Source organism: Eumetopias jubatus, unplaced genomic scaffold (genome assembly GCF_037043125.1).
Source record: "Eumetopias jubatus isolate StellerSeaLion01/CBP00866 unplaced genomic scaffold, mEumJub1_p1.0 scaffold_7, whole genome shotgun sequence".
NCBI classification, from domain to species: Eukaryota; Metazoa; Chordata; class Mammalia; order Carnivora; family Otariidae; genus Eumetopias; species Eumetopias jubatus.
The window spans coordinates 98,717,621-98,738,344 of record NW_028274813.1 but is presented as its reverse complement, the minus strand read 5'-3'; the positions used below and the strand labels follow the sequence as shown (position 1 = coordinate 98,738,344).

The 20,724-nt window shown below is 40.0% G+C and overlaps 1 protein-coding gene across 3 annotated transcripts in view; it reads left to right on the top strand.

The window, feature by feature from the left end:
* Positions 1–20,724, top strand: part of ALDH1A2 (aldehyde dehydrogenase 1 family member A2) — a 92,378-nt gene that overhangs the window by 47,602 nt on the left and 24,052 nt on the right. For all 3 annotated transcript variants that reach the window (XM_028100351.2, XM_028100353.2, XM_028100352.2), the window contains exons 5-7: positions 5,874–5,935; positions 8,172–8,300; positions 8,427–8,540. In XM_028100351.2, coding sequence (XP_027956152.1) covers positions 5,874–5,935; positions 8,172–8,300; positions 8,427–8,540 — 305 coding nt within the window. The remainder of the gene's footprint in view (positions 1–5,873; positions 5,936–8,171; positions 8,301–8,426; positions 8,541–20,724) is intronic.

Genomic DNA, 20,724 nt, shown 5'->3' with positions numbered 1-20,724 from the left:
TCATCTCTTTTAATTTTCTCCACCATAGTTATGATCTAACTTGTTGGCTCAGAATTTGGAATCCAGAATATTTTTTCTGGTATTCTCATCAAATACAGTCCTTCCTTGCTGAGTCTGAACTCTCAATATCTCATATTTGGTAAGAAGACCTAAGATCATCATAGCCTTAAAACAGAGTATCTGAGTTTGGGTGGAGATTTTTTTCTTTTCCCTTTTCTTTTTCTTTCTTTTTTTCTTTTAGAGGGAGGTGGTGCAGAGGGAGAGGGAGAGGGAGGATTTTAAGCAGGCTTCATGCCCAGCGTGGAGCCCAACACAGGGCTCAATCTCACAACCTTGAGATCATGACCTGACCTGAAATCAGGAGTCCAACCCTTAACCGACTGAGACACCCAGGAGCCCCCCAATTTTTTTCTATATCCAGCTGAAGCACTCTATAGCACAAAGCTAGAGAAATGAAGGGAACACCCTTTAAGTCATCTTGCCATATATAGAGAACATTGTTAACATAAAAGGTGGGAAAATGGACTGTAAGTTTCTCTTAGGCAGAGAAAAGTACTCATTATGTAGCATCTTAGGTATATGAGAGAGAGAGAAGTAACACTGTTACCCCTTGGAGTTGACTCTGCTTCCATGAAGAGGTGAGAGGCACTCAGTCCCGGGTGCCCCATCTGAGGGGAGGAGGTATTGCTCTGCAGTGTTCCCTTTATTTCTTAGATACTGGAGTTTATGTGAGTTCTCTGTGTCCACATAAAAAATCCTCAAAGAATCATCTTCACTCTTCACAAAAGGGTTATCATTTTTCCCCCTTTGCACTCCTAGACATCATACTCTGATTCTGTGGTTTGTGATATCCAGCTAAATCCAACCTAGTCACAGAATAGTCTTTAATAATATTTCAAAGGGCAATGAACTTGAAGTCTGATGACTCAGGTTCAAATCCAGAAGCACAGTTTAACCAGGTTAAGTCACTTTAGGCTTAACCTCTCTGTGCCATTTTTTTCTCTACTTACAAAATACTGATAACTGTTGCCCTACTTTTTTATAGAGTTGTTTTGAGCTTGAAATGAGATAATGTGAAAATAGTTTGTTAAGCTCTATAGAAAGACACGTTTTTGGCCTTATTTTAGTATTTGTAAAATACTAAAAAGATTGATCAGATTCTCCTACACTTGAACTCCTTTAGGCAGATCAGTAGAGTCATCAGAGAGGCAAACAGTAAAATAGACAGGAAGTCAGCAGCTGTAAAGCAGCTGTAGGTCCTCATGATACCCAGGGACGCCCTTTGCTCTTCCGGTTCCTCTGCACCTCACTACTCAGAGCGTGGTCCATAGATCAGAAGTACCACGATTGCCTGGGAATGTGGAGAAATGCAGACTCTCGGGTCCTGCCCCAGACTCACTGATTCAAAACCTGCATTTTAAAATGCAAGCTCTCCAGGTGCTTCATATACACGTTTCCGTTTGAGAATCACAGTACATACCACATGGCACTGGAGCATGTTAGATTATTCTAAACAGTAAAGTAGTGAACATTCCTCATTTTAATTATTAGGTTTGAAGAAAATATTGCTAGCTCATGAAACCCGTTGTTCCATAGAGTTTTTTAAGGTGAGACTAACAAGTAGCTCTTTACATATTTTTAAAAAATGATTTAACAAATTATTAAGTAACAGAGTAAGTAATGTACTTGGACGCGGTGAAAATGATGAAGGTGGCCTTTGGGTAATGTTAGCGGAGCAGCTGGGTGGGATTCCGAGCAGGGTCAGAGTAGCTTGAAGGACCTCTATGGTGCCCACGTTAGCCCTAGCCAAGGGTACACGTAGAAGGCATAGCTCTTATGTTTGCCTGGCACCCCAGTCAGACTCGGGGTGCCCGGGATCATCTCCCACTAACCAATCAGATGAGAATACAGACTGAGCTCAAGGTCAGGGCCCCTTTATCTCTTTCACACAGCATTCTTTGGGGGAAGAGTTCAAGCACCAAAATACCCTTTATTTCTTCATTTCCTGCTTAGAGGAGCTGTAGAGATAGAAGATTCTTCAGTCCATTCTTTATACCAGCCTTCAGCTAAGTGTCAAATCTGTGGACAGTTCATCCAAGGAAGTTTTAATTCCCCATAACTCAGTTTCTCTTGGGACAGAATTATGGAGTCATTGTGAGGTCAGCCTTGTAAGATTCTGCCTACATTTTGTTTCTCTTTCATTTCTTCAGGAACTTTGAAAATTATACAAGTAATACAACTAAATTCTTGAGCCATTAGAATATAGAGGGGGACATGCTTCATCTGAACTGCTCCAGCTTCCCTGCATGTGCTGCCACAGTAAACGCCCATGGTGGTCTTCAGTCCAGATTCCCATCTTTTTCTCAGCCCGTTTGCACCCCTTCTTGACATGATACTCTGATTCTGTCATCTGTGATGATCCACCTGGAGCCGTCACCTTAGCCAAGTTACAGTTGAGTTGGGAAGGATTTCCGTGCATATGAAACTATCTAACCTTTTGATCAGAGTTATTGCTCCTTATGAAAAACCTTCCGGGAAGAAGAGCCTGACATCCCATTTATATCTTCCACACACACACACACACACAAAGTAAAGCAATAAAAGGTATTGATATTTAAAACAAAACAACGTTTTCAGAGATTGTAAGCTGAAAAAGGACAGTAACTTGTACTTTTGTAAAGAACAGTATCTGTGAGGGGTGCCTAGTTAAGCAGTCGTTAAGCGTCTGCCTTCCTAGGATGGAGGCCCGCGTCGGGCTTTATGCTCAGCAAGAAGCCTGCTTCTCCCTTTCCCACTCCCTCTGCTTGTGTTCCCTCTTACTGTCTCTCTCTGTGTCAAAAAAAAAAAAAATCTTTAAAAGAATGGTATCTATGAAAATTCTTGAGTTGTCTGCATACAAAGCTAAGATAGTTGACTTGATTTTTAAAGTATTACTCAGACTTCTTATTGTCATCCTATGGACAGTTTCCACTGGGCTACTTTTGTTTTAATGGAGATATATGCTAAAATAATTCCCTTCCTACAGTTGTTGAATGCTGCCTGTTTCCCAATTTCTTCCATTTAAAGCGTTGTCATAAAACAAATTTGGAGACGGGCAGCGCAGATCAGGAAAAGACTTTGCAAGTACACATGACAAAGACCTAATTTCCTTAATGTATGTATGTAAGAGTTCTTCAAATGACTAAAAAGTTGAATAACCCAACAACAAGAGGGCAAAAGATAAAAATTTGAAGAAAATAATTGAAAATGGCCAGTAAACACGAGAAGATATTCACACCATGTATCTATAATGAAACACAAATCATAATAAGTTGTCATTTTCCACCTGTCCAGTTGACTGAAATTAAAATGTTCGAAAAGCCCCAGTGTTGAAGGTTGGGAAAAAATACCATGTTGTTGTTGGAATTCTAAATTGTATAACTTTTCTGAAGGATGATTTGGCAGTATTTATCAAAATGTGAAATGCCCATACACTTTGACCGTGAAATTCCACAGATATGCAAAGATAATGTGAAATGATCATGTTTAAAGCATTATTCATAATAGCTTAAACTGAAAGCAATGTCTGTGTCCCTCGGGACAGTTTATAGTAATTACAAGTATTGAACCAGTGGAATAGCATTCAGCAGTTCAAAAAATGTGTAAGCTGTATCTGAAAAAAAAGTGGGAAAAAATATAGAAGACTGTGAATAGTATGATCACATTAATATTTTTTAAAAAGCTGGGGGGAGAAATAAAAGGGTGCTACACATACCTGTATGTGAAAAAAAAAGTTCTTTGAAAAGATGCACCAGCAACAGATAGCTGTGAATTCTGGCAAGAGGTCCAGGAGGGAGAGAGACCTTTAATTATTTTAAAATGCCTAATTTTGAACTTAATTAAAACAGTTCTGTGTATAAAGAGGAGGGGTTTAGTTGAGAGACAATGATAAACAATCATATCCTTTCTCTTCCCCTAACCCGCGACACTCCTCCTGTCCCTACTTCTTCATCCTTAAGAGTAACGCTCTTCAGGAGAATTAGCTGAGGGTCTTCACTTTCCCTGGGGACAGCTTTTGTGATAGAAAACAAATATGAGTGCCAAAGCGTTGGCAGTTGAGGGAAAAACAAAGACTTTGTCCAGTACTGGCATTGTAGTGCCATATGCTAAGAACAAGCCATTATTTGGTTATCTCAATTAGCCATTTAAAATAATTCAGATAAAACATGATATACATATTATCATATCATATATAGGAGTATTATTCAGCCATCAAAGAGAATGAAATCTTGCCATTTGCAATGACGTGGGTGGAGCTAGAGAGTATTATGCTAAGTGCAATAAGCCAGTCAGAGAAAGACAAATACCATATGATCTCACTCTTATGTGGAATTTAAGAAACAAAACATGAACGTATGGGAAGGGGGAAAAGAAAAAAAGGAGACAGGGAAATAAGCCATAAGTGACTCTTAATGACAGAACAAACTCAGGGTTGATGGAGGGAGGAGGGTGGGGGAGGGGCTAGATGGGAGATGGGGGCACTTGTTATGAGCACTGGGTGTCGCACATAAGTGATGAATCACTGAATTCCACTCCAGAAACCAATATCGCACTATATGTTAACTAACAAAATTTAAATTAAAAAAAATAATAATGCATTGACACAGAATCTATCACACATCATTGATGGCTGTACAAGTTGATACAGTATCTAGGGAGGTCAGGTCAAAAAGGTTTATTACTATTTTTTTAAGATTTTATTTATTTATTTGAGAGAGAGAATGAGAGAGAGCACGAGAGGGAAGAGGGTCAGAGGGAGAAGCAGACCCCCTGCTGAGCAGGGAGCCCGATGCGGGACTCGATCCCGGCACTCCAGGATCATGACCTGAGCCGAAGGCAGTCGCTTAACCAACTGAGCCACCCAGGCGCCCAGTTTATTACTATTTAATATGAACATATGCTTTCATTCAGCAACTCCACCTCAAGGAAGTGATCAGAAATATATGTGTACAGGTACATAAAGATGAAATAATTCATTGCAACATTGTTTGCATTAGCAAAACACTGGAAACAATCTAAATTTTCATTAATAATAGACTGTTTCAATAAATAATGCATCTATAAAAAAATTAAAAAATAAAATCAGATAAACATAATGGTATTTTCCTAAAGAAAAATTTGGTTTGGATTTCCTGGGTAATTATTCCTATTATTATTATGCCTATTGCTCCTATAGGGAAAATAAGATTATTAAATCGTCCTTATTTCCCTGGCTAATTTGAGGGTAGAGTCTTTGGGGTTTTGATGGAATCTTTTTTGACGTGGACTTTTGCCTTCTTGAAAGAGGCCCAGACATGTCTCTGTTCCCCTTGTGCCCGGAAGGTGTGTTTTGATGCCTGGATTCAGTTATAAAAAAGGATCTTAACTGTACTATTCACCTTTCCTAGTTGCCTACCATTTAAAATTTACCCAGTAGCATTTTACGTAGTTTTTTTTTGAATACTTCATAAAGTTATTTAAAATATTGAGGTACATTGAAGTATCATTTTAGCACTTTAACATAAAATTTAGTATTTACAATTTTCCAGTTCCCAGCCCCTCTCCTCCCATCACCAGTCCCCTGCCCCCACCTCCCCGGAAGACTGCTTCTCCTGTCATAAACTTGTCCTTCATTTCACCTTCAAGGCCCCTCATCAGTACTCTGGGTGTCCAGGAGCCGTATCTGGAGACACCCTGTGCCTAGTGATAAGCTCTTCTACCAGCTTTCCTACACAGCTGAATAGGATGTTTTCTCAACTTTATTTCTGGTTTTTCCATCGCCACCCAGATTCTCCCTCTACATTTTTTTCTTCTCATCCCAATTCTCTGGTGGTGACCATGGGCATTTCTTTCAGATGGAGATTATTTTACTTTTACCAGACACGAACCCATTGGAGTGTGTGGACAGATCATCCCGGTGAGTGAATCTCCTCACGTCTCCTATTTATTTTCATTTGAATCAGTTCTCTTAAAGATACATAAAACATGGACCTCAACGAGGTATGCTTTCCATTACAGGGGGCAAAAAACTGAGCTCATGTTGTTGACATATCTTTAACAGCCTCCCCGCAAATGCTTATTTGAACAGGTTAATAGGGTTTCGGCTCCGTTACCAGGAGTTGAGTTCTCAAGCCATGGAATTCTCATATTAAAATAAGCAAAGCAAAGCAAAGCCCAGTGTATTAATAACCTGCCCTTGGTTATGGATGTCCGTTCTGCTTATGGAAAATTAATGCTTTGTTATATTTGCTTGTTTATTTTTTAGAACTATGACTCACCATCTTTCCAGGCATATTATTTTATATGGTCTTTTAATCCCATTCTTTCCCGCTGTTTCTTTTCACAAGAATCTAGATAGAAGACTCTACGGAAGACACAGCAGTACAATTAACGTCACAGTCATAATTGAAACCATGCCGGGCTGTTGTATGTCTTGTAAAGGGAAATAGATGTAGTGCTTAGTGTTTGGATTGGAACATTAAACATTGTCTTTTTTTCCCCCTCTCTCATACACAGCCTTGGCACTGTATAAAACATCATCGAATCTTCCAACAGTACTAGCTAATCATTCTGGCAGGGATTTCAGGAGAGGCTCAAATTCAACTCTTGCGGTAGAGACAAGAAGTGTTCTCTTTCCAAAATATAGGAGGAAGTCATCTTTGGTTTTGTGGGGGGCAGAGATTTTTGAGAGGTATTAGTATTTTTTTTAAGTGATCTGCAAGCTGTGGGTTTCTGTGAAATTTACTAGAGAATGAAACAGAAAATGAGAAGTTGGGTTAAGTTCTGCCACTCCTAACCCATCTAGGGAAATCCCCCGTGGATCGGGCTGGGGTGAGGTCTGTCACCTCCATTGCGGGAACCCAAACCTGCTCTTCTCGCCCTTCTCCAGAGGCAAGCTCGGAGCTCCAGTTTTCACTGACAACACAAGAACCACTTGTCAGCCAGCTCCGGCTCAATTACCGCACTCCAAGATTTATATACTGTAGATGGAATTAAAACATCGCTGTGGACTCCCAAGTTTATAAACAACCAAGGGGAAAAGAAATTGGGTGTTTGGTGAAGGCAAGACACTTGTATATTTTTGCAAGCTTGCCAGTGCCAGTGAGAATCTTTCAAGGGTGGCCGCTGAGATGCTTCAGGCTGAAACACATTATGGTCAAGGGCTGAAGCCAGGGGACCAGGATTTCTGTTTTCTTTCTTAATGAAATTATTGATGACACCTGATGGCACCAAGGTTCATCCCTGTGCCTGTGACAGTACAAGCTTAATATCCTTTTTAAGAATCAGTTTAAATAAACCATCTTGGGCCCCAAATTCAGATACTCCCCTATATTTCTCAGCCTCCCATTCATTTATTTTGCAACGGAAAGGAGACAAATGAAAATTTTTGCATACTCATCAGTCGATGCGGTTTCTTTTTCGTCATCGGGTGCTTTGTGACAATACGTGTATATGAAGAAAAGGCACTCCCTTCAAGTACATGTTGACTTAACAGCCGGAGTTTTCTTTTCCAGCCCTTCCACCCCGAAGAGCTCTCTCAAACCTGTCTGAAGCTGCTGGTGTAAAATCACACATGCAAGAAAAAGTCTTTGTACACAGGAACTTACTGGACCCAAAGTCTAATTTTATTTTTTTTAAAGATTTTATTTATTTATTTGACAGAGACACAGCAAGAGAGGGAACACAGCAGGGGGAGTGGGAGAGGGAGAAGCAGGCTTCCTGCTGAGCAGGGAGCCCAATGTAGGGCTTGATCCCAGGACCCTGGGATCACGACCTGAGCCGAAGGCGGACGCTTAACCGACTGAGCCACCCAGGCACCCCCCAAAGTCTAATTTTAAAAACAGACAAAATGACAAAAATGAAAAACCAAAACAAAACAAAGAAAAAACAAAAACTCCCTTTTCACCCTGAGATTTCCTTTGGTGGGGCATTGGGATATAGTATTTTGCCGAATGGAGACAAAAGGGGAGATTTTCAAGGCCAGTCCTCTTCTCTTCTTAATGAAGTAATTAAAATACCCAAACATCTATACTCTGTGGTGAGACAAGATTTATGTAGAGGCCTTGTCTGAGAAATCCCAGCAGTCACAGCTTGAAAACAGAGTCATAGAGCAATATTTTTTCATTTATCCACCTTGAGTTTTTCCCTTTCAGTGGAACTTCCCCCTGCTGATGTTTGCTTGGAAAATTGCTCCGGCTCTTTGCTGTGGTAATACAGTAGTTATCAAGCCAGCAGAACAAACCCCGCTCAGCGCGCTCTACATGGGAGCCCTCATCAAGGAGGTAAGGGAAACCGGCTTTAGGAGTGGCTCGCACTGCCCTTATACCTGGGGCCTACTGGAGCATATCCGATTTAATGTGCTTCATCAGCTTTCACAAGCCACATTTCCTCCAATTCTGTTTTGTCAGGCTGGCTTTCCACCGGGAGTCATCAATATTTTGCCAGGATACGGGCCAACGGCTGGGGCAGCAATAGCTTCTCACATTGGCATAGACAAGATTGCGTTCACAGGGTCAACTGAGGTAGGTACCTGAGAAGCCGTGGGTTGAGGAACAGTCCTGCAAATGAAGAGAGGGTTTGAAAGAAAACAGAATGTGTTACCTATCGCGGTGGGACACCGCAAGAGCAGTGAGTACCCAAGCCCTCATAGGGCGGCATATTGTCATAGCTAGAACACTCGCGAATGTCAAAGTCAAGTTGTGCATTGACCTTTCGACGGCACGGATCTTGGAGTGTTTTTCGGGATGTCATCTGTGGAAAACCTGTCCCAGAAAACAAAAAAAACACCCTCTTACGTTTTGAAATAGAAGGAACACTTCCCAGAGGCAAAAGGAAACAAATGAAATCTATCCCAGAAGCTGGGGTTCTAAACACTTTTCCGAGTCAAGGACATCAATGGCAGAAGCAGGTTAAGAAGCTGGAAATCCAAACTGATCTCTAGTAGAGATTAAAATGGAAACTCAGCTCTCTCTCCTCACTGTTTCACCAGATCCTGTAGATGCAGTTGGCATCTTACTATGCCCATGAGCCATAAGGGATGAGAAAGAGCGGGGGTCAGCAAACGTTCCCGGGAAAAGGCCAGAGAGTAAATATTGGAGATCTTGCAGGTACTGTCGTTTCTGCTGCGACACTCCACTCTGCCCTTGTGAAGCAGGAAGCGGCAGCCATAGGTAACGTACAAGCTAAGCATGGCCACAGGCCCATCGAGCTTTGTTTATAGAGACTGAAATCTGAATTTCATATAATTTTACACATCCCAAATTACTAACTTTCTTTTGATTCTCCCCCTCCCAATCATTTAAAACCACGAAAACGGTTTTTAGTTTGCAGGCCATACTAAAATAGACAGCAGGCCAAATTTGGCTCATGGGCCATAGTTTATTGACCCTTGATAAAGAGTCATAAGTCTGCTTAGAAAATTTATTCTGAAATGTTACTCTAAATGTCTTGGATTCAGGTAACAGAGATGATAAAAAAAGAAAGTCTGATTATTGTTTCAAGTAGAACTTCACCGATGACCTCCCTGTTGAAGGAAGGATGTTTGCAGATCAAGAACAGTGCTGCCTCACAGAAATACAATGAGCAACACTTGTAATTTAAAATTTGCTGTTAGCCACATTAAAAAAGTTTTGAAACAAGTGAAATTAATTTTAACATTTTATTTAATCCAGTATTTCCAAAATATTATCATTTCAACTCAGGATCAATATAACAAGTCATTGTCACAGTGTTTTGCATTCTCTTTTCAATACAAAGTTTTTGAAATCTGGCCTGTAGATTGCATTTGCGGCACGTGTCAGTGCAGACCAGCCCCTTTGTGAGTCGCTACAGCCGCACGTGGCTAGTGACTCCCACACGGGATGGCCTGTGCGGAAGGGCTTGACTGTATCAGTGGATGCATTTAATGATACTTGGTTAAATGGACTCAGGTAAAAATGTTTCATAAGAGACTGGTTAATAAACCTGAGTGTTAATTTATAGTTAGAGATTCTTGAGCTTTATGTTTATAGTTAATCTTGTTTCCAAACCTCTTATTCTAGTTGTACTTGTTATAGGAATTTGCAGTTTTAATGAAATATGTAAACCAAAATGTGGGCGTGAAAGGAAATTATAGTTCCTATTTAAACTAAGTCTAGTGCTTTGAAAAGATTTGCTAAGGGCTAGATGCCTTAAAAACTGCAATCAACGAGGAGTGGGCAAGACAATTATAAGAACGTGGGGGAAAATATAAAGCTAGATAGAATGTGCACCTGGCTCGCTTTGCAAATATTTTTAAGTCTTCACTCCACTTTAAAGAAACTGAAAGCAGAAATCTTAAACAGTATTTTAGGGGGATGGTTTCATCAGAAAGGAAAGGTAAACCCATAATTAAAGAAAAGTCCTTGGTTCTATATCCAAAGAGTAGAGAATGAATGTACATATTTTTTAAATTAAAATGAAATATTTAAGGATCTTTCCCTGCTTTAACCTTTTTTTAAATTAGCCAGTCATGGGGCGCCTGGGTGATTCGGTTAAGCATTCAACTCTTGATTTCGGCTCAGGTCACCATCTCAGGGTCGTGAGATCAAGCTCTGCGTCTGGCTCCACGCTAGGCATGGAGCCTGCTTAAGATTTTCTCTCTCCCTCTGCCCCTCCCCCCACTTGCATGCATGCTCTCTCTCTCTCAAAATAAATCAATTAGTCAGTGGTCCAGATTGAGCCAGTTAAGGGCTTTCTACTGTATAATATTTTTTTAATAAAAATGAGATCATATATAAAATGAGATATAGCACCTTATATGTCAGTACTTACAGATCCCCTTCATTCATTTTCATAGGTGAATAGCATACTCTTGCATCAGTGTATCATAGTTCAATTAAACACTTGGGCTATTTCGATAGTTTGGGGATAATGCTGCTATAAACATCGGGGTGCATGTATCTCTTCAAATCAGTATTTTTTTATTCTGTGGGTAAATACCCAGTAGTGCAGTTGCTGGCTTACAGTGTAGTTCTATTTTTAACCTTTTAAGGAACCTTCATACTGTTCTCCAGAGTGGCTGCACCAGCTTGCATCCCTACCAACAGTGTAGGAGGGCTCCCCTTTCTCCGCATCCTGGCCAACACCTGTTGTTTCCTGTGTTGTTGATTTTACCCACTCTGACTGGTGTGAGGTGGTATCTCATTGTAGTTTTGATTTGTATTTCCCTGATGATCAGTGATGTTGACTAGGTTTATTTTTTTATAAGTGAGTGTTCAGTTACTCCAACACCATTTATTAAACAATCTATCTTTTTGCAGCTAATTTGAATACAACATTAACATATGATAAATTTCCATATATACATGTCTCTGTTTTAGGACTCACAATTTTATTTGTCTATTCTTTCACTAGTACCAGATTACTTCAATTACTAGGTTTTAAAAGATGTTGCAGTAGGGGCTCTTGGGTGGCTCAGTTGGTTAAGTGTCCAACTCTTGGTTTCGGCTCAGGTCATGATCTCAGGGTCCTGGGATCCAGCCCCACCTTGGGCTTCCCACTCAGTGGGGAGTCTGCTTCCCCTTTCTCTTTCCCCCTGCCCCTCATGCACTCTCTCTCTTTTTCTCTCTACAATAAATAAATCTTTAAAAGAAAGATGTTGCAATATGTCAGACAAGATACCCTCTTATTTGGTTTTTCAAAACCTTTTAGCTATTCTTGCCCATCCTTTCAGATAAAATTTCACATTGATTCTCTAAACACTTTGCCTTCCTCCCAAAAACTCTCATTGGAATTTTGACTGGTGTTACATTATCTGTCTGTACTAAATTGAGGGTGAGCGCTTTCTGTACAAGATTGACTTCTCATCTAGGAGCACCATGCACATCTTTTTGTTTATGTGTCAGTCACGTTGGTTTTTAAAGTCACAATGTCATGTATTGGCAAGCTGTATTGATGGATGACCCAATCTTAAAGGCTGGACAAGAAGTGGCGTAGTGAGGGGCAGCTGGGTGGCTCAGCCGTTTAAGCATCTGCCTTCATCATGCCTCAGGTCATGATCCCAGGGTTCTGGGATCGAGCCCCACATGTAGTGAGCTTGCTGCTCAGCAGGGAGTCTGCTTCTTTCTCTCTCCCTCTGCCTCTCTGCCTTCTACCTCTCTCTCTCAAATAAATAAAATCTTTAAAAAGGGGAGGGGACCTGGGTGGCTCAGTTGTTTAAGTGTCTGTCTTCGGCTCAAGTAATGATCCCAGGGTCCTGGGATCGAGCCCCTAGTTGGGCTTCCTGCTCAGCAGGGAGCCTGCTTCTTCCTCTCTCTGCCTGCCACTTCCCTTGCTTGGTCTCTGTCTCACTCTCTCTCTCTTTCTCTGTCAAATAAATAAATAAAATCTTAAAAAAAAAAAAGAAGGGGTATAGTGAATCAGTAAGAACATAAGCACTTGTTTCTGGGCTGCTTGGGTTCAAATCTCTTGTCTTGCCTTTTTTTTTTTTTCAACTTTTTAAAAGACTTCATTGAAGTATAATGCACATACAATAAAATACCTAATACCAGATGTATACAAAATTACTCATATAATCATTGCCCAAATAAAGATACAGAACACTTCCATACCCTAAAAAGATGTTTCATGCCTCTTTGTGTGTAATACCCTTGGCCCCAGGCAACCACTGATCCTTTTTCTATTTTTGTCTATTCTAGAATTTTATGTAAATGGAGTAATGCAATACATACTCTCCTGTGTTGGTGGTTTTTATTTTTTTTGGTTGTTGTTTAATATTAAAGAATTATTGATATCATTGGGTGTAAATCTCTCATCCTGATGTTTATTTTCTACTTGTTCCATCTTTTTTGTTCCTTTATTCCTCCTTTTTCTGCCTTCTTTTGGGATGAAGTGAGTACTCCATTTTAACTTCTGTTTAGGATTATTAGCTCTACCTCTTTTTAAAGTGGTTGCTTTAGTAATTACAATATGCATCTCAATCACAGTCTATCATTAAATAGTGTTGTTACTTCATATATAATGACCGTACGACAGAATTCTTCCACTTTTCATCCCATCCTTTATGCTGTTGCCCTCTCATTTGCTCCTGTGTATGTTATTTACTCTTTTTGGTAAGTCAGCTATCTTTTAAAAAAATTTAAAGTGAGAAAACAGTTATTTTGTGTTTACTCACAGACTTGCCATTTCCGGCCCTCTTCTTTTTTTTTTTGGTGTAGACCCAAGTGTCTTTCGGATACCATTTTCCCTCTGTGTTACCATCTTTCTTGAACGTTTCTTAGAGTGCAGGTTATGAGTGGCAAACTCTCTTGGCTTTTGTCTGAAAATGGCTTTATTTTGTTTTCTTTTTTAAATTATTTTTTTTCTGAATTCAGAATTCTGATTTGACAGTTTTTATTTTTGTTTTATTTTACTTTCAGCGCTTTATAAAGATGCCATTCTGTTGTTTCCTGACTTGCACTGTTTCTCATGAGAACTTAGCAGTCATTATTTTTGTTTTACTGAATGTAAAGTTTTTTTCTCTGTATACTTTTGAGAGATTCTCTTTTCACTGTTTTCAATAATTTGATTCTTATGTGCTTCGGTGTAGTTTTCTTTCTTTTTTGTTTTTCTTTTCCTAATTGAGGTTCATTGAAAACTTTTAGATCTATGAGTCTATAGCTGGATCTGTAAATTTATAGTTTTCATCAAATTTGGAAAACTTTGACCATTTCTTTCAAATATATATATTTATTTAGTTTAGTTATATATATATATGCATATATATATATATTTGGTTGGTTGGTTTATATATATATGTTTGGTTGGTTATATATACATATGTATATATATATATATATATATATATATAGTTGTTTGGTTGGTTTTCATGTCTGTTAATTTTGGAAAGGATTGTTACCATGTGGATTTTGTTGTCTTTCTTTAAAGAGTGCTGGGTTTGTTTGTTTTTGACAAATGGTTAAGTCACTTGCAGGACAGCTTGACCCTTTTGACACTGACTTTTAAGCTTTGTTGGGACTAGTTTATTTTTTACTAAATACTAAAATTTACTAAGATTACAAAGATTCTTCCAAAGCTTCAACTGAATGCTCCCAGTGTTTAACCAGGTCTTTCCACTCTGGCCAGTCTGAACTCAAAGGTCTCCCAGCCCTGTATGAGCTCTGGGGATTATCAGCATACAGATGACCTGGTCTTTGTTCTTTATCCGGTCTCGTGAAGTCTCACCCTATGTATTCCCAGCTTAGCATTCAGCCAGAGACTCAAGGGGACCCCCGTGCCAATTTTTGGACCTCATTCTTCCCTCTGGTACTAAGCCCCTCACCTTTTAGCCACTAAAGCCTCTATAAACTCCGATCTTTTTCATCAACTTAGTGAGACCACTCTGTTCTACTTTGGCCTCCCCATCCCATGCTGCAGTGAAGGAAGTCTTTTGGCAAAAAGGTCTTCCCTTAATTCGTTTCTCTCACCTCTGGGATCACAGTCCCTTACTGCCCGGTGGCCAGTTTGAAGAAAGCTGTCTCACATACTTTTCTAGTTGTTTACAGTGGGAAGACAGGTTCAGGGCCATTACTCCATTATGACCAGAAGCAGGGCTCTGTGGCATCTTTTGGTTACTTTTGATACTATTCTTTGATTTCTTCCCTTAGATCTCAGGCAGATCACTTATCCTCATAGTTTGTCCTTGTCCTCATTGCCTCAAATTGGATGGATGGGTGTCAGTGAGGTTATAAATTTATTTACTTTCTGGCCGTATATGCAGATTTTGGGGTGGCATTCTCTTTGGAGTCTATCTTAGGCATTCTTCTCACTACCTCAAGTAGTATCTGATGTGTAGTCAACTTGCATTATAAATATTTCTTAGCCCCATAAAAGAGGAAGGACTGCAATTGAGGGGGAAACAAAGCTTAATCTCAGAGCTAGAAGGGGATGATGATGCTATGCTCAGCCCAAGGGTAGCTACCACCTGCCACCATACAACACTATCACAATATCATTAGTTCAAAGTATTTAAGTTTAAATGAAAAGCTACGTCATTCAAAGACAACATTTAAGAAAAAGATAGTCCTACATCTTGAGTCCACAGTTGTTCATATTCACAACTGGGAGAAATGTAGGCCTATCTTCCTCTTCTCTTGGGGGAAAATGAAATGGCGGTGATATGGGGACCAAGGGACACAAAGACCTTTGGAGGACAGTAACCCCAGCTATGAGGACTCTTGTGAGGAATGTGCTGCTCGATACTGGCAGACCATCAACAAATACTGAAATCCACTCAGTTCTCAGAATCTTCCCCAAGCCTGATATGAAGGACCAGCACTTTCAAAAAGCTTAATACGTGTTTTGCTGGGATGTAAAATGGGAGATTAGGTTTCCCCGTTTGCCTCTCAAAAGCAAAGATAGTTTCCATTCTTCTGTCGTTTCAGACAGCTCTACTTTCAACAGGAATTGACGCTCCAGAACTGTAGATTTTATGCTAAATCAGTGTGTATCCTTAACAGTCCCTTCTGGAAGTGAAAAACCTTTTAGAGATGGGGGGGGGGGAGACAAAAACCCAGCCTAAGAACCTAAATCATGCCAGATGGGACATATCAAGAAGTTGGTGTGTGTTTGATTTCCTTGTGCCCCGAACACTTCGTAGAGCAAACCAACACTGGACAGCAGATGTTCAGTGACTGCTAAACACGGAATCCCAGCGTTCTAGTGGAAGAATTTCCACTAGATGCAAAGATGTGCCAGAGTTAGGTAAAATATTAGGTTTTACCCTATAGCTATTTCTCATAAATCATCTTTCTACTCCTTAGATTATGTTACTCTCCCCTATATTCAGGCCAGGTTAATCTCCATCTGCAAAGCTATCCAGTGACTTAACATAGCCAAAGTTAATCACTGAGCCAAACCATTAGTAATCAATCCAATCAGTCTCATGATAACAAAGACCTCCTCATAGAATCTTATGTTAGTTTAGGAATTTTAGAGCTTTAATGTCGTTCAGCTTGAGTTAATTTCTTTCAATCCTTTATTGAGAGCCTCTTAAAGGGAAATAAAGTACTCCTCTTCTTTTGCTAAATGAAAGCTTGAAAGAACACTGCGTCACACCACCGCGCTTTGCCTCTTTAGACAAACCAGAGGGGGGTAAAAAAAAAAAAAACAGAGGAAATCACTTTTTCGGTAAGAAATTCCAAGCAGTGTCTTCAAGTCACACTAGAAGCAATCAAGATTAAATAAGATATGTCAGATCCATATCGGAAAACTAGACATAATTTCAGCCTCTATAATGGTGGTGTGGGTTTGTTCACAGTACAGGTGATTATTTTATCCTTCCAGTCCTCAGATGCCTACCTCTAAATAAGGGATGAAAGTATCTAATTCATGGATCTGAAGATATAATAAGCTAATATATGTAACATGTTTAGGACAGAGTCTGTTTTTTAGTAACGTACCAGTAAATATTAGCTGTCATTGTTTTCTATTTATTTTTAAATGAAATTTATAGAATAATTTATGCTTGGGGAAATGGGGTAGAATAGAAGGGGGCTGGATTCAACCAACCTGGGATCAAATCCCAAATCTGCTGTGTGACCTTTGGCAAATTATTTACTCCTTCTGACCTCTCGTTTCTTCATCTATCAAGAGGGGCTATGAATAACTCCTAATTCCTGCTGTCCTCTGGCAGTTTTACTTTCCGTTTGTTTGTTTTAGGGCTTTTATACATAGTTTACAAATATTTTTGTCTTCTAATGAATGTGGGGGTGTTTTTGTTTTTGCTGTTCTTTTTTACTTTTTTGAAAGATCGCCCAGGTACTTTCTTGGATAAGCTGATTTTAAGTCCTTTTTTTTTTTTTAAGTGGAATAGTGACCTTCACTTAGAGAGCGTGCTAGAAGAGGACACTTGGTACCTATTTAAGGAACTTGCGTATGATTCCACTATGGCCTAGTGTGGGGACCACTCCCACAACCTGTGTTTGCCAGAACCGAATCCCAGAGCAGGGAGAATTTCTTTGCAGCAAAGTGTAATGGGTTACCATGTTTTCCAGTAGTTCTTCAAAGACCCCCCTCACCTACAGGGATTGGGGATGGGGAGTGCTGGCCGAGGGTGGAGGGGCTTGTTTAAATGCAGATTCCTGGGCACCACCCAAGAGCCTCTAAGTCAGAACAACTGGAAACGAGGCCCAGGAATTCTCATTTTAATAAGCTCTTCTAGTGATTCTTAGGTTCACTAGCTTTTAGGAATCACTAGCTTATACATAATTTGACTGGTTGGCTCATACTCCAGAACATGTTCCTGGGTCCGTTTAAAAAAACAACTACAAGTCTGAGTTTGTTAACCTGTGCCAGAGGGAACATTTTTGTGAACTGACACCTGCCACTCACGGTGTCCGCTCTGTCCATAAGTTCATTCCAGGGATCCTCTCTCTTCTAAGCACCAGCAGGGGTGCTTAGACGGAACACGGGGGTACTCCTTGCCACAGGCACGGGTTCTGCAGTGATTATATTTCTCTGAAGAAGCTGTCACTCACACAGTGCCCTTGTAACGTTCTCAGGCTCTTCTTATTTCCATAAGCTACACCTCAGGAGCAAGAACCACAGCATGTCCTCTGCCACTTCTCCGTCTGTGTTTAGCTAATGACACCTCTCTCCTTCCTGCTCCCCAGATCCTGGAGCAGCCCTGGAGCCCCGAAGGGCCCAGATGGCCTTGCCAACTGCCCAAGAGGGAGGACTTTGATAATCTTAGAACTCAGTCCCGTCATCCGGTAACCATTGGGACTCCCCACGGCGTGCTGGGCCTTGGTAAAGATGCTCTTAAGTCACTTCTTGTTTGACAGATGACCTTGGGGTTCCTCTGGCACACAGAGCCAAAGATCACCCGGGTTCTTCATGAGCTTCCTCCTCCCTCTCTTTGCTAGTCCTTCTGGGCCTCAGGCCCATTCCCCAGAGGCTTCTCCAGGCTGAGCACAGCTCCAAGATCATGGCATCATCCTGTATCCCCCTGCAGACGTTGTTCAAGGGAGCCCAGAGAATCAGCTGATGAATTCAGAGAAAATTTTACACTCCAGGCTTAGCCAGTCAGATTTTCTTCTTACAAGCAATTTTTGTTGCCCTTTTCTGCATAAAATCACTATTCCTAAGGGAAGGTACAAGGTTCATTTCAGTCGTAACTATTGGTTTCTGAACTTGGAAATTAACCACCATTTCCCACTCCCAACTCTTCCATCCTATAAGACCATCAGTACAAAAGATTTTTCACCTGGAGTAACTTAATTGGCTGGTTTAATTTTTAATTTATCAATATGAAATAATCCAGTGAGGGAGTCCACACAGTATTGTCATTTAGAGTATTTCCTTGAAATAGTTCACTGTAATTATTGACCTCTTTTTTGAGCTTTAGACTTCTGCTTTCTAACTGCAGAGTGGACACGTCTACCTGGAGGGCCAGACTCCTCCAGGTCACGGACAGGTCGGTTCATGACCTGGCCCCGCACCTTCCCCTTTGTCCAGCCTTCCCAGACCACTTGCATACCCCACAAGTGCTATGCCTTTCCGTTCCTGACCTTGTCCCTTGCCCTTGCCGCTTCTGCTGCCGGAGCACCCTCCTCTCTGTTACCTGCCCCGTGAGCCCTTGGTGCTGTGGTTCTGTTCTCCTGTCCATGCGGGTAAATGGAACTGGTCTGCTTCTCTAGTGAGTGTGGTGCTTCGCTCTTACTGAGACTGGTTATCTCGAAGGTTGCCTCTTTCTAGTTCTAATCATAATTCCTTCTTTCGTCCTCTGATCTGTTATTTTCATCACCTTTGCCTTTCTTGTAAGTTTCTTTTTTTCTCCTCACTTCTTCTCTCTCCCTCTCAAGCTCAAATTATCTTAAAATTTAGTTGATTTATTCCTAATGCGTTTGACTTTAATTAAAACCATCAAATCGTATTTTAAATGGTCAAGTAGATTCAATATAATTTCCCCAACAACAGTCCAGAAAGGACAACAAGCAGATGTATGGCATAATTGCTCTAATAAAGTAACAATTTCATTGTTTAATGTATCTTTGTTGACAGTTTTACTGGGCTATAACTGATATACAATAAATTGCACATAAATGTACACTTTGATATGTCTTGACATACGTATCTACCTGTGAAACCCTCACCACATTCAGATAGCAAATACGTCCATCACCCTTGGAAGTTTCCTGCTGGGCTTTGTCATCTCTCTCCTCCTTCTTTCCATTCCCTTCCCATTCCCAGGCACTGATACGCTCTTTGCCATTGCAGATTGTTTGCATTGCCCTTTTGGAATTTCATATAAATTGAAACACACTGTATATACTCTTCTGTCTGGCTGTACTAACTCACACAGTAATTTTGGTGAAATCCATCCTTGTTGTGTATCTCAGTAATTCATTCCTTCTTGTTGCTGAGCCATATTCCATTTTATGGATATATCACAATTTGTTCATCCATTCAGCTATTGGAGGACATTTAGGTTGTTTCTAGTTTGGAACTACTATCAGTAAAATTTCCTATGAACATTCATGTGCAAGTCTTTGTGCATCTGTGTCGTGTGTGTTTGTGTGTGTGTGTTTTTCCTTTACTATTGGACAAATACCTAGAAATGGAATGGCTAGATCATATGGCAGGTTAAGAAGCTGCCAAACTATTTTCCAAAGTGGTTGTACCATCTTACATTCCTCCCAACAATGTATAAAATTTCCAACTCCCCTACATCCAGCATTTAGTATGGTTGGTCTTTTTAATTTTAGCCATTCTAATAAATCTATAGTATTATCTCAACATAGTGTTTTTTAAAGTGTATGTGTGTATATAGTATATATATAGCTTGGGAACTTTTGACTATGCACCACATTTATTTAAAATTTTTTTTAAATTATAGAAGCCCATTTGAAAACATTTTGCTACAAATTTATTTCATAAATATATAATTAATGCCAAATTCCACCTGATTATTCATTAGCTTCCTGAGTCTGTTTTCTATGACATGTGGGGAGAGTGACACCTACTTTACAAAGTGGTTGTGAGTGTTAAACTAGACAACATCTACAGAAGATCCTGTTAACACATTTACCCCATTACTGGCTTACAAGTGATTCTTCTGGACTGTGAGTTGAAATCAGACATTGTACATATTAATTACCCTTAACAGTGTTTGAAATTAGGTAATAATCAGTCCAAACTTTATCATGAGATAGATCAACAAACATACCATGTGCCATAATTGAAAGTGGGTTCCTTCAGTTTTAAAAAAAAATTTTTATTAAAATATTTTTTAGGTGATCTTGGTGCATCACTTGGGTCCTTTCCCCTTATTCTTAGGATCCTATCACCTGTGCATGTGTGTGCATTATAGATAGGTAGTTGCTTTTATGTGGTGTTTCCATTGCACGTTTTTTACTTTTGGATTCTGGCCCTCCTCCCTGTAATGTTAGTTTCTGAAGCAGAGGAGCTAAAACACTGAGTGCACACATATTGACAGCTGTGGTCCTAGAAGAGAATAAAGCACTTGCTTTGCAGATGGAGAACCTGAAAGACAGGCTGTTTCCCATACTTACTGTTTTTATGTTAGCCCCCATTTTAAGAATTCAATTTATTTAAACTAAAACAAAAACAATTCACCCTTTTCTCCTACTCCCCACCCCCTGCCTCTGGCAACCACCAGTTTTGTCTCTGTATCTATGAACTTGTTTTAGATACACATAGCTGATTTTTCTCTCTCTAGATAGGCATGCATACACACACACACACACA